This window comes from Alnus glutinosa, chromosome 10, assembly GCF_958979055.1.
Source record: "Alnus glutinosa chromosome 10, dhAlnGlut1.1, whole genome shotgun sequence".
Lineage (NCBI taxonomy): Eukaryota > Viridiplantae > Streptophyta > Magnoliopsida > Fagales > Betulaceae > Alnus > Alnus glutinosa.
In genome coordinates this window covers 21716269-21731167 of record NC_084895.1, presented here as the reverse complement: position 1 = coordinate 21731167, position 14899 = coordinate 21716269, and the positions used below count along the sequence as shown (strand labels likewise).

General features: G+C 36.0%; 2 protein-coding genes across 4 annotated transcripts; one reads left to right on the top strand and one right to left on the bottom strand.

The window, feature by feature from the left end:
- Positions 1–3259: 3259 nt before the first annotated feature.
- LOC133879713 (nucleoside diphosphate kinase 1) lies at positions 3260–5180 on the top strand. Its single transcript, XM_062318413.1, has 4 exons — positions 3260–3415; positions 3849–3897; positions 4358–4589; positions 4943–5180. The coding sequence occupies exons 1-4, from the start codon at positions 3365–3367 to the stop codon at positions 5055–5057; spliced, it is 447 nt and encodes a 148-aa protein (XP_062174397.1). The 5' UTR covers positions 3260–3364; the 3' UTR covers positions 5058–5180.
- Positions 5181–7891: 2711 nt separating this feature from the next.
- LOC133880111 (uncharacterized) lies at positions 7892–14421 on the bottom strand. 3 transcript variants are annotated; one of them, XM_062318991.1, is made up of 9 exons: positions 13723–14421; positions 12595–12704; positions 12356–12424; positions 11974–12089; positions 11813–11867; positions 9279–9399; positions 8772–8819; positions 8460–8554; positions 7892–8325 (listed from the first exon to the last, which is right to left on the bottom strand). In XM_062318991.1, exons 1-9 carry the CDS (start codon positions 13805–13807, stop codon positions 8224–8226), a joined length of 801 nt encoding a protein of 266 aa, XP_062174975.1. In that variant the 5' UTR covers positions 13808–14421; the 3' UTR covers positions 7892–8223. The 3 variants fall into 3 exon arrangements, with proteins under 3 accessions (XP_062174975.1, XP_062174976.1, XP_062174977.1); XM_062318992.1 differs by lacking the exon at positions 13723–14421 and adding an exon at positions 13463–13668; XM_062318993.1 differs by lacking the exon at positions 13723–14421 and adding an exon at positions 13436–13667.
- Positions 14422–14899: the final 478 nt, after the last annotated feature.

The following is a 14899-nucleotide window of genomic DNA, read 5'->3' as shown; positions in this document are numbered from 1 at the left end:
TAGTTCTAACATCCCTAGACTGTTTATGGACGTCAAATAGGCATCATGACATCATTTTGACGTTCTAAGGCAGTGAGGTTTAGGTTCTGGTCGTTACGATAGGATAATTTTTCGTCATGATGTCGCAACACATCTGTAAAATCTTGCCAGCCATTTTTGACATAGCAAATGTTCAAAGTGGAACAATGTTGTTATACACAAAGTTTTAGATATAGGGATGAGCTTTCCAACGCTGTTGCGTTTGCGCCAATCTGAGTTTCAAAACTTACGGGCAAAATACCTTGATTGATTTGTATTCCCTCACAACTTTTAAGCCTCTTTCACTTTACCCTTTCCCTTCCTATAAAATAAAATAGGATGCCCCCTTTGCTAATTTGGACGACCAAGCATGAAATTGAGAGTAAAGAGCCTCTTAAGAGGAGTTCTTGCTTCTCCATTGTGATGCAAGAGGGTATTGGTTGAGATCCATCGATGTTTTCTCGAAGTCTTTCTTGCTTCACCATTGTTGTTCCAAGAGAGGACGTGGAAAAAAAAACATTGAGCTATCCCTCTCTTGAAGTTGTAATTTTGTTTTTGATTTTAAGCCATACCATACATATCATTCAACCGTAAAGAGTCTACAGATGGATCGACGAGGAAAGACACTCAAAGAAGATTTGCAAGCTATAAGGCAAGTAGAGAGCTCATTATCGTACAAAGTGTAGTAGTTACAAAAGGGGTTCGTAAGTTTCCTTGTGCATGTATTATTGCTCTTCTTTATTATAGTAATTTTCTGAGTTTAACTACCCCGAAATGATTACATGCAACAAAGATCTTACGGTCATAAGGCTGGATTGAGATTTTCTTTTATTAGACTTTCTTAATAACATAATCTATGAGAGATGAGTTGTAGAGCCTACTTATTTCCGCTGACCTAATTATAAAAAATCATTATTTCATAAGGTGTTCCTAAAATAACAAATAGGCCCATATTCTAAATGAATTGTGGTATAGAGAAAAATGATACATACCACATAAATATCCCACAAATATATCTTATAAAGTTAATGTGATAAAGTGTAGTAGTAGTTATTGGATCCGCCTTTGTTAGAAAATAAAAAATAAAATCAATTACTACTAAACTTTACCACATCAACTAAATAAAATATTTATAGAATATGTATGGCACTTGATCATTTCAACCCCATTGCTGAAGAATGTAGCACTTGTTAAGAGACTAATTGTCCTTGTATAAACAAACATATATATAAAGGATTTAACAAAAAAGTATGTTATGCCATTCCATCTGCTTTACTTTAAATTAGAATATTATGTTTTTAAGGAGGATGTGGTGCCATTTGGACTACCACTAATTGGGTTATCCCAACTTTACTTAGTCTTTTAGATTATCATTATAACTTATTAGAAAGCACCCAACTTTTTGAGAGAAATAAAATATATGAATAATAAGGCTAAAATAATCGAGATGAAACCTTGAATATTCTTCCTCATCATTAAAATTAAAAATATATATTTTTTCGGTACTCATCCTTCAAAAGACAAAACTACCATTCTTTTGAAAAAAAAAATACTTTCGTTCAGAAAAGAAAATAATTTTTTAAATTATTCTTAATGTTTAGTTCAATTTTCTTTAAAAAAATACTTGGGAAATTGGCCATGTGTTCTATCACTGTGAGAAAGCTGCTAAATTTATTTATTTTTAAAAAATATCTTGATAGAACAAAGTGAATTAAGACTGTTAATTTAAAATCAACGGTCCAACAACAATGCAAAAGGAATGAGAAAAAAAAAATGAAAAACGTGGCCTTTCCGGGTCTGTTGGGGTGGCTAAATTATTGCTTTAAATGGTTGGGTAGTAAAACCATCTTTATTATTAAGAAAATGATTTGGCCATTCCAAACGACAATTCTACTATAGTTGAGATTACGGTCACTCCTAAGTTTCAACCCATCAGTAGTGATAATAACCACCCCATTTCTCATTGAAAGTGGTCGTGCCACCCCGACCCACCTTTTGGCCAAGGAAATGGGTTAGTCCCTCTAAATTGAACCCTCAAAGGTAGTCAAACCACCATTTTTGACTAGCCAAACCATGCAAAGGATATGGTTCACCCACCAACAGCAACGACCTTTTTCTTTTTCAGCCATCGGTTTTTATTTTGTTGTCACTTGTCATAAGTAAAAAGGCAGGTATTGGACCCATCCAATGTTCCCAAAGGGTAAGGGATGTGGCTTATATGCAGTAGTTTTAACTGCCGCATACATGCTATCAGCATTTGTTTAGCCTATATTTAACCAATTATTTTTTAACTTAAAACAATAAAAGGAAATAAAATGTGTGTTTGGAAAAAGAATAACGGGTCGATAGATGAAGAAAACACTAATATATTTGGATAACAACCGGAGATAAAAACCGTATAGTTATTTTGGCCATAAAATATTGTTGAGATTACGGATTAAATGGTTTGGCCATCGACTACAACCATTTATTTTTTATTCCTTCAAAAAAAAATTATATATATATCTTTTTAGAATAGTACATATATATACTGCTCCATTGTTTGTAATGTCTCTCCAAACTAAAAATTGCATTAACGTCCATTCCAAGCTATAAAAAAAATTGCAATATACCCTTAATGACAAAAATACCCCTACTAAGAAAAAATCTTAAAACTTTATTTTTTCAAAAAAAAAAAAAAAAAAAATCTAAAATTTTTTAGTTGGAAGAGATATATTGATGCAATTTTTAGTTTGGAAGAGAGAACATTACAAATTGCATGATAATTTGATAAAATATATATACTTTTAATTTTTTTTTGTTGAAAATAATAAGATATTTGGCGAGGTATTTGATTTAATTTAATTTTTTGTTGTTGCATGCAGCATGCCGATCCAAATGTCAATAAAATATGATGATCCAAACTCACTGTGTGAAAACTGGTTTATGTAATTCATAATTATTACGTTATATACCAACTAAATCATTCTGGACAAATTTAGTTACGACTGGAGATAAAAATTACATACTTTATTCTTTTTTCAAAACATATTTTATTTCCTTTTATTGTTTTAAATTAAAGAAAAATACTTAATTAAATTTAAACCGCACAAAATTTTCAAAGCATCTAATACGCTTCCAAAGGGCAAAGGGTCTGAATCTAAGTAATGAAAATAAATTTTGAAGAAATGGAAGAAAAACAAACGGTTCTCAAGCGAATATTCTCTTGCAATTAGGGGCCGGGCTAGGGTTTTCTTTTCAGCCATATATATATCTATAAATACCACTACTCTTTCTCTCAAATCATAAAGTCACGCTCTCACTTATCTTCAGAGGTTTAACACAAAAATACTTCACAGAGAAAACGATGGAGCAGACCTTCATCATGATCAAGCCCGATGGCGTCCAGAGAGGCTTGGTACGTGGGCTTTTTCGTTTTTATTTGAAAGCGTAAATTTTTTTTTTTTACTGTGTATGGATCTTGTGTTTGGCTGAATCGAAATTGTAGGAAAGGAAAGTTTTGGGTTTTTTCTTTTTCCTATATTTCTGAGACCAGAACTTGCAAGTTTTCGATTGAATCTGAATTGGGTTTGTTGGTCTTCGTCTGTTATGCGAGGTAGTGTTTATAGATCTAAGTGTTTGGTTGATGAGAAACGGGAGGAAAATGACAGAAAACGTAATCAGATTAGTCCATCGTACAACTAGTTTTGCTTAATTAAGTTGGCAACTTTTATCTGTTGGAAACCAAGATTGTAAATTATTATTTGGATGTTTATATTTCATTTTCAGCTTGCAATTGCTGGTAACAGCGACAGGGTTCAATTTTCTAAAGCATTTAATCTGTGTTTCAGGTTGGTGAGATCATTAGCAGATTTGAGAAGAAGGGCTTCTATTTGAAAGGTAATTTCATTTTAACAGTTGATCCTTATAACATGAGCTGCGATAGTTATGGGTTGGCTGCAACATGTGTAATGGTTTCCAATATATGATTTGTTTAGGAAATATTATACCCCAATTTTAACTTGAAATGCAAGCTATATCATGTACCTACTCCTAGAAAGTTCAATCATAAATACTCATGTTTCTGGATGAATTTTCATCGGAATTTCCAAATTTTCTGTCTTATTTTTAAGTAAAGGGAAAACTAAAACATAAAAAAATCAGTTTCTAAACGAGTACAGACTCTCCGTTATGGGTAAAGGAATATTTAGATGGCTTATTCTTCCGAAGTTTATAAAAATATTTTCAAGAAATTTTGCTTAACATTATGACCTACTCTGACTGAGTATGACTTAAAACTAGCTGGTGAATATTAGAAACCTTCCTTGGTCTTTATTGAGTAAGTGTGACTTGTGTTTAGGTTTGAAGCTCATAACTGTGGACCGTTCTTTTGCTGAGAGGCACTACGCCGACCTGTCTGCAAAGCCCTTTTTCAGTGGGTTGGTTGACTACATTATATCTGGTCCTGTTGTTGCTACCGTTTGGGAGGGTAAGAATGTTGTGACAACTGGTCGAAAGATTATTGGAGCCACAAACCCCTCGGACTCTGCCCCTGGAACCATTCGTGGTGATTTTGCAGTTGAAATTGGCAGGTAACATAATTTTTCCTTTTACTGATTGACATTGTAGAATACCAGGGTTGGTTTCTTTTGCTTGTAGTATTCGGCGATCTTGGTACCATAATCTCTTTGTAATTTTGTTGTAAGTTATAGCCATATCATGTAGGCATAAATGGCTTAGTGTTGTTTTTGTGCATTTATCAATTGGTTTGGTTCGGGGTTTAACAGATTTTCTCAACATGGGTATCATCATATGTAAAAATGCTTGGCTTTCTTCTTTTGAAAATCTTCTGGAGGACTTGTTTGAAGCGATGAAATTAATTGTAACCTTGGATTTGTGATACATGAGATTGGAAAATATCTGATGCTGAAGTTACTTTTTGCAGGAATGTCATTCACGGAAGTGATTCAGTTGAGAGTGCAAGGAAAGAAATTGCACTGTGGTTCCCTGAAGCGCCTGTTAGCTGGGAGAGCAGCCTCCACTCCTGGATCTACGAGTAAATGCTTGATTGAGTTGTTTGATGCCCGGCATCCTCCTCGCTCCGAGTATTGTTATGACTACTATTTGATCTAGTTATGAAGTTTTGGCTTAGCTTGTTATGTCTGTTTCCTTGAAACTTTAGATCTGCTTATTTAATGTAAAAACCCGGTTCGAATATTGAATATCACTACGAACCAAACACACCATTAGTTATTTGAACGTGGGTTTGCATGAGTCGTCGATATCCAGGGTTCCTGCTGTTATTGGTATCGGGAGAAAATCCCTTTCGAATAAACAAACTTCAGTTGCATTATGTCTATATCTCGAAAGGATGCTTTTATGTTTGTGGGATATGAAACCAATTGGATGAATTTACAAAGTTGTTCGACACGATGTGATATGGTGGGCATGTACTCATGGCTCGTCTTGATTGTTTAGGCGAAGAGTGGTGGAGGCCCTGTATTATGCATGGTTTACAGGCACCTTGGATATGTTGGTGAAACTGCGTCAGCATGACAATCTGAGTGACACTCCGGATCCGGATCTCCAATTTTATTTTATTTTTTTGTCTAAATTGTTAATAATTTGAACAGAAAATGTGAGTCCATAAGAAGCTTGAGCTTACCTGCCTCAGCAGGTTTGTCGGGGGCTAAAACCTATCTGCTATGAAAAAGTCTACAGCTGGGATGCAAACGTATGAATTTAAATCCTAAACTCACGCTGTCTATCCACGTCTTGTTGTTTGATAGAATTTTTGTGACTTCTCCGTCACTTCACCCCGTTACACAACCAAAGAGCCTTCTTTTTTCTTTTCTTTTTTTCCACTTTGTTTGTGGGAAATATCTCTTTGCTTATGCTGTCGCGAGAAACCAAAAACTGAAACATCTCAAATTCTCTGCTCATTTGGGCCATAATCAAGGTGAACGAACACAAGCAAAAATGGCATCGAATTTGCACCAATGGGTATCCAACCCTCTGTTTCCAGATAAAGAGGCCGTCCAAAGCTCCCAGATAGGTTAGTTTTTGTTTTGTGTATTGTTTTTATTAGTTCAGAAGTTTTTAATGTTTTTGAAAGCAAAAAATTTTTCTTTTTGAAATAGTATTGCATGAAAGAAATAATTTTTGTTATGAAAGAGATGTATTTTTGCTGGAAAGAATAAAAAAACTATCCTAGTATGCTCAATCCTATAATTATTTTTTACAGAACCTACTTATTGGTAGGGACGGAATTAGGGGGCCGGCAAGGGCCATGGTCTCCGCTCAATTCCAACAAAAATAAAATAAAATAAAAAAGGTAAAAAAAAAATTAGAAGGAAAAAAAAATTAGCCTACTAGACCTTATCAACAAAATTTTTTGGCCCCTAACCCTTGCCCATAAGAGTTTCGGGCTCCGTCTCTGGTCGTTGGGATGTATTTCCCTTTTAAAGAACAAAAAAATGTACTAAAATGCCCAATGAAATAATTATTTTTTTACAAAATCCACTCCTTTCGGTTGTTTCTTCCAAACAGATGTTTCCAGAATCAGAGGTTGTTTCATACAAACATAGGTTTCGTACAACCATTATTAAAATCCATATATTGATTCCCAAATACAATTAATGAAACTAAGAATTGGACATGTACAACCATTATACTACATCCTAGATACATGTATATTTCTGTATTTCGTTTGTTTCGACGAAAAATATTTTCAATAAAATTATTTTTTTTAAAAAAAATAAAAATAAAAAAATAATTCTGAAAATATTTTTTAGCGTTAAGACTCATACGACAAAAAAAAAAAAAAAAAAAAAAAAAAAAAAAAAAAAAAATACCAACGTTTTAAACATTACAGCTACTCAAGCATTCTCATAGTTGTACATTTAATCTACACTTATTCTCATGGGCTACAAACATTCTCAGAGTTGCTGCATTATCATAACTGCAAATCAGTAATAAAGTCTTTCTCATGCCATTCTCACTATCATGCCAAAATGCAGACTGCACGTTCTACAAAATCATACTCTGGATTACATCAGAAATCACTTACAAACCCACAATTTTACAACAAAACCTCCCAATCAATAAACCCAAATCAAATATACATAGAGAGAGTTTCTTTTGAGATGGAGAGTGAGAATGGGATACCTGCGGTCCTGCCGAGATGTTTGGGATCCTTGGCAAAATCAACGGCTCCAGTTCTGAGTAGAGAGGATGGATCCATTTCTAGGCAGAGGAGTAGAGGCTTCGTTAAAAAAAAAAAAAAAAAAAAGGTCTGTTTTTGCAGAGGGCGCGAGGCTTCGTACACGCAAAGAGAGCGAGAGAAAAAAAAAAGGTCGGTAGAAAGCGTGAGTTTTGGCTTTAACAGTGAGTTTGGGCTTTAAATTCCTATGAACTCCCTAGCAATTCGGACATCTCCATCCAACTCTCATGCCAAAACGAAAGGAAGAGGTTGTTAGGCTGAAGATTTCACACGCTATTCACCACTCTAGTTTTCATGCCCCAATCACCGTTTAGATTGTATTTGGTAAAGCATTTCAGCCTCTTGAAATTTGAAGGTTATTCCTGGTGGTTTGGACACAAATAGTAGGCTGTGAACATGGGCGTACATGCATGCGTATGAGAGCTGCATGCCTTGAAAAGAATGATTGCACCTTTAACATAGAAATATCCAACAAAAATAAACCAAAAATTCACCATAGAACACTGAGTAAGGACACCTTCAGATTCTGCTAATGTTAGGGGAAGTAGCAGAAAAGGGCGTCCTTTATTGAATCAATCTCAATGAGAAAACTATGAAGTTATCAAAAAGAAAAGACCAAACTCTATTCTTGAGTTCCCTTGCATTTTGGGGCCAACTTGAGATAATAAGCACTTATCGAGTAAAAACGACTTTAAACCAAACCAAAATTTGCAGTAATGAGTGAGAGAATGCCATGGTCTGCTTCACCTTCGTAAAAGGTTAACTTGCAGGGTTTAAACCTGCTGATTGAAATTATTCTCTGCACTTGTCTCAGCCTTACAAACTCAAGAAACCCTCTTTTTGAGAAATCAAATCGCAACACGCTGTATTGGGAGCAAGCAGTGTTAAAAACGAGGCGCACCACATCATATACAAATACTATCTAGCTAAAACCAAGTGTCTCCAGTGATTGCATCAATCTTGCTGTCACATAATGGCTTGTTAAAACTCTAGCAACTGCTCTACTATCGTGTAAGAAGGCTGTATGAGGGCAGGTCCTCCAACCATGTTATGTCTTCAAGCAAAAGCTCTTTTTCCAGCTGACGCCGAGTCGATTTCATCACCGTCTGTGAGGAAACACAACACAAGAGAAGCACAATTTATCAAGAAAAATTACGACCAAACCAAAATCATCAAGGTTAATATAATAGACTCTGCTGCTCATAAACACTGCATCTCTTTCTGGTCAGAGAATACATACATTGAAATCCATGTATGATGCACGCATAGAAAGCCATTCATGATCCATTAGCTTGAAGGTGATGCAATATAGAAGATCAAATGCTGATTCATTTTCTGTCAGCAAAAAGCAATTACGATGTTTTAGGATATATATATTTGACTGCAAACAGAGGTTAAATTCAATGAATGAATTAGATTATCATGTTGAACATTCACATCAGCAAGCATCCCGGCAAATTCTATACACAATGCATGCAGAAAAGCATAATTAACCGGGAGAACAACGTAAAACAATGCAGGTGTTGTGAACTAAAAACCAGTCCAACATTACCTGCAAGAAACTTCAAAAATGTTGCTCCCACCAGTGTTCTTGGTTTCACTGTACAGTTGAATCACGCAGTTAAGAGATGAAAAGCGTCAAATTCCTATTCAAATTGACTTGAAAGACACAGAAGACCATTAAAGGTTGACTCTCAAATCTGGCAATTTCGTCTACCAGCATACTGTATAGGGCACAAGTATTTCTTAAGTTCAGAAGAGACGCAACCAAGCATACCTTGGGTGTGCCAGAGGTACTTCCCCCCCCAAAAAAAAAAAAATAAGGAAAAAAGAAAAAGGACGGAATCATTTTAAGTAGACTTAAAATACACTCCACAATACGCACACATGCCAAAGTGCAATGGAAGAATAAGGGACTAAAAAGTATTCACTAATCAAAGAATGAGAATTTCCACAGGGCATGGTGCACTGCCCCCTGAAAATTTGTCATTCCTTTCAGAAAAAGGCAGATAATCCTTCTAACAATCTGAACACAAATCTAAAAAGAAAAGTTATTAACCTGATTCCAGATCAAGCATTTGAATTAGCATGAATGTGATGTTCACACCAGCTACAGCAAATGGGTATTCCCACACTGACCGATCACCTTCCTGCTTTCGGAGTAGATCCTGGAAGGATTTCTGCATTTAAAGGTTTCATAAGTTTTCGGATTAGAAAAAATAGAAACAAAAGCTGCTTCTGATAAGGCCCATATTTAAACCACCTGAAAATTTTCCTTCGAAGAAACTTAAAAATAAATTTGCAGAGTGCCTCCAACTTTAAACAAATAAAAACAAGTTGATCAGACAGACATGCAGGTATTATACATCTGGTAATATTTGCACTTACTATGTCATGCAACGTTACACACAGAAGTGTCTCATATGTATAACAGATGTATGTTGAAATAATTTATATCTTACTAGTTATTGCCCACTTACCAAGGAGCTTATCAGAATCAACCGCCCACATCCTGATGTCAACATCAAAAAATAAACAAGGGATGACGAGCAAAAGGTAGAAAAAATCATCATTGCAGAGTATTCAGACAGGCACCAGGTTTAGACCTGAAGCAATTTGGTACAAGGCCCCCACAACAGAAAAAAAAAAAAAAAAAACAAACAAACAAACTTGTCCAATGACCCAAAGATTATGGAATAGTCCATACTACCGGTCATTCATAACGTTTGCTCCGCATTCCTTACACATAACGTTTTACCCAGTATAACCTTTCTATTGGGATTCTGTGGTGGAAGGATACTCAAGATACATGTAAGGGAAAAACTCCTATCATTTGCTTCGGTGACTTGTATCAGGTAGTGCTTTCAAATATATGGAACTTAAGGAGGCAACATAACACTTCACAGTATCATTGTTAAGGGAAGCAGGATATATTGTTATCTTGGGGAAGGAAATCCATTTGGGGCCCTTCAAAATACTTTACATTCAACAGAAGAGACATGTGGAATATCACAAGGAAGGTGAGCAGGTTGTTCTTCGGATTTTGAAATGAGCTTAAAACACAGCCCAAGAAGGAATAAACCACCAAAATCCAGTGGCTTCAGTTGTAGTCTTCCACCTTTTAGTGTTCTTCCTTTTCTTCAGTGATTTTTTTTTTTACTTTTCCGGTTATCTATCCTTTTTATTTTATCTTTTTTTTTTTTTTTTTTGTGGATAAATTGTTTAAGAAGCAACTAAATGTAGGACTTCCCAAATTCTCTGGTAAATGAAGAGACGGTGAGAGTAGGGAGAGAAAGGTACGGTTTTTTATTTTTAATTTCTTTTATCTTTTGGACTGGAAGAGGGGAAGGTGTTGACATGGCAAAGTTTGGAGGGTGCTGAGAGAGAAAGAGAGATCCCACAAACATATCAAGGTTCTGTTTTAACCATTCATAGACTCGAGAAATTTCCAAATTTATGCCTCAACAGCTTTCAAACTTCATCTTTGGTTGTGTTTAGAGAGTGTGAGAGCGTTTCCCATTAAACAAGTTAAGTTCCGATGGGCAAAAGACCTTCATCTTTGGATGTATTTAGAATGTGAGTGTGTCCCATAAGGATATATAAAAAGTCATGTTAGATGAAACATTGCAAGTAGTTCAAGAAAAACTAAACCCCTCCAATGCATTTTTTTTTTTTTTTTTTGATAACCTAGGTATCGAGGCGAAGGGGCTTCACCTCTACTAGATCCCTGGGAGATCGTGCAAAGCAGCCCCTCCACACGGATCAGGTAAAGCTCGGGCTTTCGCCAACATGAATAGCTCAATGAATTGTTTGCACTCAATGGGGGGTCAAATCTTAGACCTGATGCTTCATGAGATACTAGGGCCAAGTGACTTACCACTCGAAAAACCCCTCCAATGCATTGAACCTCAAATTATTACTAAAAAGAAAACTCCAGTCCAGGAATTGGTCAAAAGGACTCCTGATAGAAATTAACTAGTAAGAAATTTCCAGTTTTAATTCATTAAATATATCCCCGCCTCATAAATTACTTTCCAACAAATTAACTTATTAATAATGCATAACATTCATTCAAACAGGGAAAACATTGTTCTTACTATTAAATGCAATAACAACCATCAAATAAAGCTGTAGGCACCAAGAAAGAAAAAAGCATCTAACCACTAGTAACAATATTTCTAGAGAAAATGTTATAAAATGAAAAAACAAAAACAAATAGATGGCCAGTGGTTCTTCCATTCATTCCAATGTTAAAAAGCTCATCACTCAAAAACTTCACAACTGCCTCTCCATTTCATATAATCAGACGTTTTAACAACTTGCTAACGGAAGCATTCTCTTACATCCAAACATCTATTTGTCAGCATTTGAAATATTTGTTTTTTGATAAGTAATAAATCAATCTTATTAAAAGCATAAGGTGCTCTCAAGTACATCGGGAGTATCCAAAAGGAAACACCTAACTAAAATGGAAGTTATTGAAGGGGGGGAAAAGGACGGGGGGGGGGGGGGGGGGGGGGGGGGGTGGGATTTGGATAGAAAACAAGATGAGAAACAAGGGGAACTGAGAACAAGATAAGAAATAGGCTATACCGGAAAATTCTTGGCGAAGTACAACAAATTCTCCAATGATATGAAACCGCCGCCTCTGCCAGATAAAAGTTCAAATTGAAATGAAACATGAAAGGTTAAAAAATGAAAGCAAGAGTTAGCAACAAATGTGCTATAGAGATGATAGATGAAACACTATCTACCTAAAATCTGTTGATGGATCTTTCCCTTGCCAACCCATATCTTTCCACTGCTCAGATATTAAACCACGGAGTTCCTCTTCAGGAAAAGCAGCATTCCATAAAGCCCTTAAAGCTTCCTAAAACAATGAGATGGCATATAAATATCAGAGCCTTCACAATTCAATACTTTGATGTACAGATAAGCCATGTGGATTTTAACAAACTTGGGTGAATGTACAGATGAGTCATGTAAATTTAACAAACAAACAAACAAACCATAAGGATATAAAAAAGAAAGAATCTAGGAAGCCACGCAAATTACACTCGTGCATATTCAATCAATTTAATTGAAAATTGGATCTACTTCCAGAAAGTCAATGGAATATTCAGCAAGAGGGGGTACCTGATGCTCAGGGGTTGAACTATCATAGGCAACATCTATACGGCTCTGTAGCCTCTGCAAGCATTCCTCCTGATGGCACCAAAGTGAAAGAAATTACGTAGACTATCATGGAACAAATGCTAATCACTATAAACCACAAGGTCTGTTTGAGAAGACAAGTTAGCAAGCTTTAATGGTTAATATGTTACATTAATGATAGAGAAATAAGATGAAACCATCATCAACCACAAGAACTTTACCTGGGCAGGGGTTAAATCAAATGAGGGACGAGCATCACTCTCTCTTCTCTGTACACACACACAAGAAAGGCCTCGACCAAGCCATGCCGCTGATCCTGCCACAACTTCAGCTGTAACAAAATAAAACCACAAACTAATGAAAATCAAATTTATAAATGTTCAGCCGCAAAGTTTTAGAATTAACCAGAGATCTAGAAATATCTTCATTTTTTTTTTCAGCTGCAATACTTTGGGTAGTCTCAAGAGTGTGGACAAAGTATTGCCTAACAATTAGCTAAGCCAAAAATAGGGAGCAGAACATCGTGCGTTCTGTGCTTAACCAGTCATATCCAGCAAACGCTACCAAAATTGGAAGTACCAAACATTTCATCTTAAGCCACTTCCAGAACTTGGGGCTTCGCATGAGGTATAAAAATACAATTAATAACTGAATAATCAATTTGTGACTACTAAATCAACGCAAAATAAAAGCACATCACAATGTAAAATCTAAAAACAAACTACATGTGCAGAGCACAGATTAAAACCCCCGGCCAGTAGGAGATGCAGAGAAGCAACGTCTAGTCTCAGTCGAAAAGGCATCAACAGTGATGGATCAATGAGTTTGTTATAGTTACCGTTTTTCCACAGACACATTGTTGCGATTTTAGAGGTATCAATAGGACAAAATGCATAATGTGAAGGAACCTAGCGTACAAATCAAGTTCAATTACTTTCTAGAAAAATCAATCACATATAAAAGTGTTATAATCATATTCTCGCTCCCGAGGTTCGCATACACTAAATTTACACAACAACATAAAAAAAAAAATCACATAAAATAATGAATTATAATAAAAACCTGTGGCCATCTCAAAAAATCACCCACCAAAGCAATCTAGAATAGCAGAAGACATGAAGTCAGTTTAGAACTTCGCATATTCTCAGAGATATGCCCTAATGACTCACTTCCAAGTCACAGATCTAAACCTCAAATCAAAAAACAAAAAAAGAGAGAAAATTCAGATATAAAGGGGGGAGAATTCTAGAGAGAGAAACATTAGAATAACAGGCCAGAGTAACTTTCTAGAGAGAGAAAGTTGGAGACAGTAAGAAAACAAAAAGAATTGATACACAAGAAAAGTTTACCAGAAGTTGAATGGCAGGTGTTGCCTCGCTCAAGACCTTGCGAAATCCTCCGGACAGCGACAAATGACCCTCCTCTATCGTCCATATTTACCACAAAGCCACTACACCGTTACTACCTTCATTGCCAACCTCACAAACCCCAACCAATCTCTCCCTCACCAGAATCCACAACCGAACTTCAAGCCAGAAAATCCTAAAGAAACTCTCACAACGACTCCTGCAAGTAAAAATCACCAGAATCGGACGAAAACCGCGAGAAGCTCGTTCGGTACAGTCCGAAAAAGAGAATGCCGGAGAAAGAACGGGCAAGAAACGGTCCGAAACCCGCCGGAAATCGCAGAATTCGAAGATCAAGAACAAGAAACTCTACCGCTCAGAGGAAGAGCCAGAAAAAAACCGAGCTCGATTCCGGCGAAAACTCAACCATAACGGACGAGAAAGGGATCGGAATGGAGCTAGCAGATTGTTGGAAGAACGAGGGAGAATCTTGAGGGAAATGGAGGAGATCTTTGGGAAAAGAAATGGATATTGCTATCGCTATGGCTATAGTTCGCTCAAGATCTGAGAGTGGGAGTCCATGAGATTCAGTTACGTTTATATTGGTTTCTCGTCGCTCTCTCTCTCTCTTTGTCTGTGGGTGGCGTTTTGTTTGGACGGCTTTTTCAGAGAGAGGAGGATTTCGGAGATTACAAAACGTTTTTAGAATCTTAAAAGCGTACTGTTATTTTAATTAGTTTTTATGGAGTAATTTTTTATTTTTATTTTTAATTTTAATTTGTTTTTTGGTTTATTTTATTTGTTTTGGAGTAACGGATTGTGAAATGATGGTGGGAGACTGGGAGTGGCCCTAGTGAGTGATAGAACATGGGATGGTGGCGTGGAACTGAAAAAGTTGAAAAGCGGGAAAGGGTGTTCAGTGGCGCATGTTTACCGCTTTGCCAATGGGTAAAAAGGTATTCGAGGCTGTTCTAGTAAATTCAGGCCGGCTCATGGCTAGGCCAATTAAGCCACTCATAAAACATTTTATATTAAATTTGTCAAAAAAAAAACAAGATAAAAATAAAAAGGCTTCAAACAAAAAAAAATAAAAATTGAGAGAAGGTGGTGATGTAAGATCTTGACACCGGACAGAACTAAGATTATTTCGACAATGTATAATAGTACCTAAAACTATGAA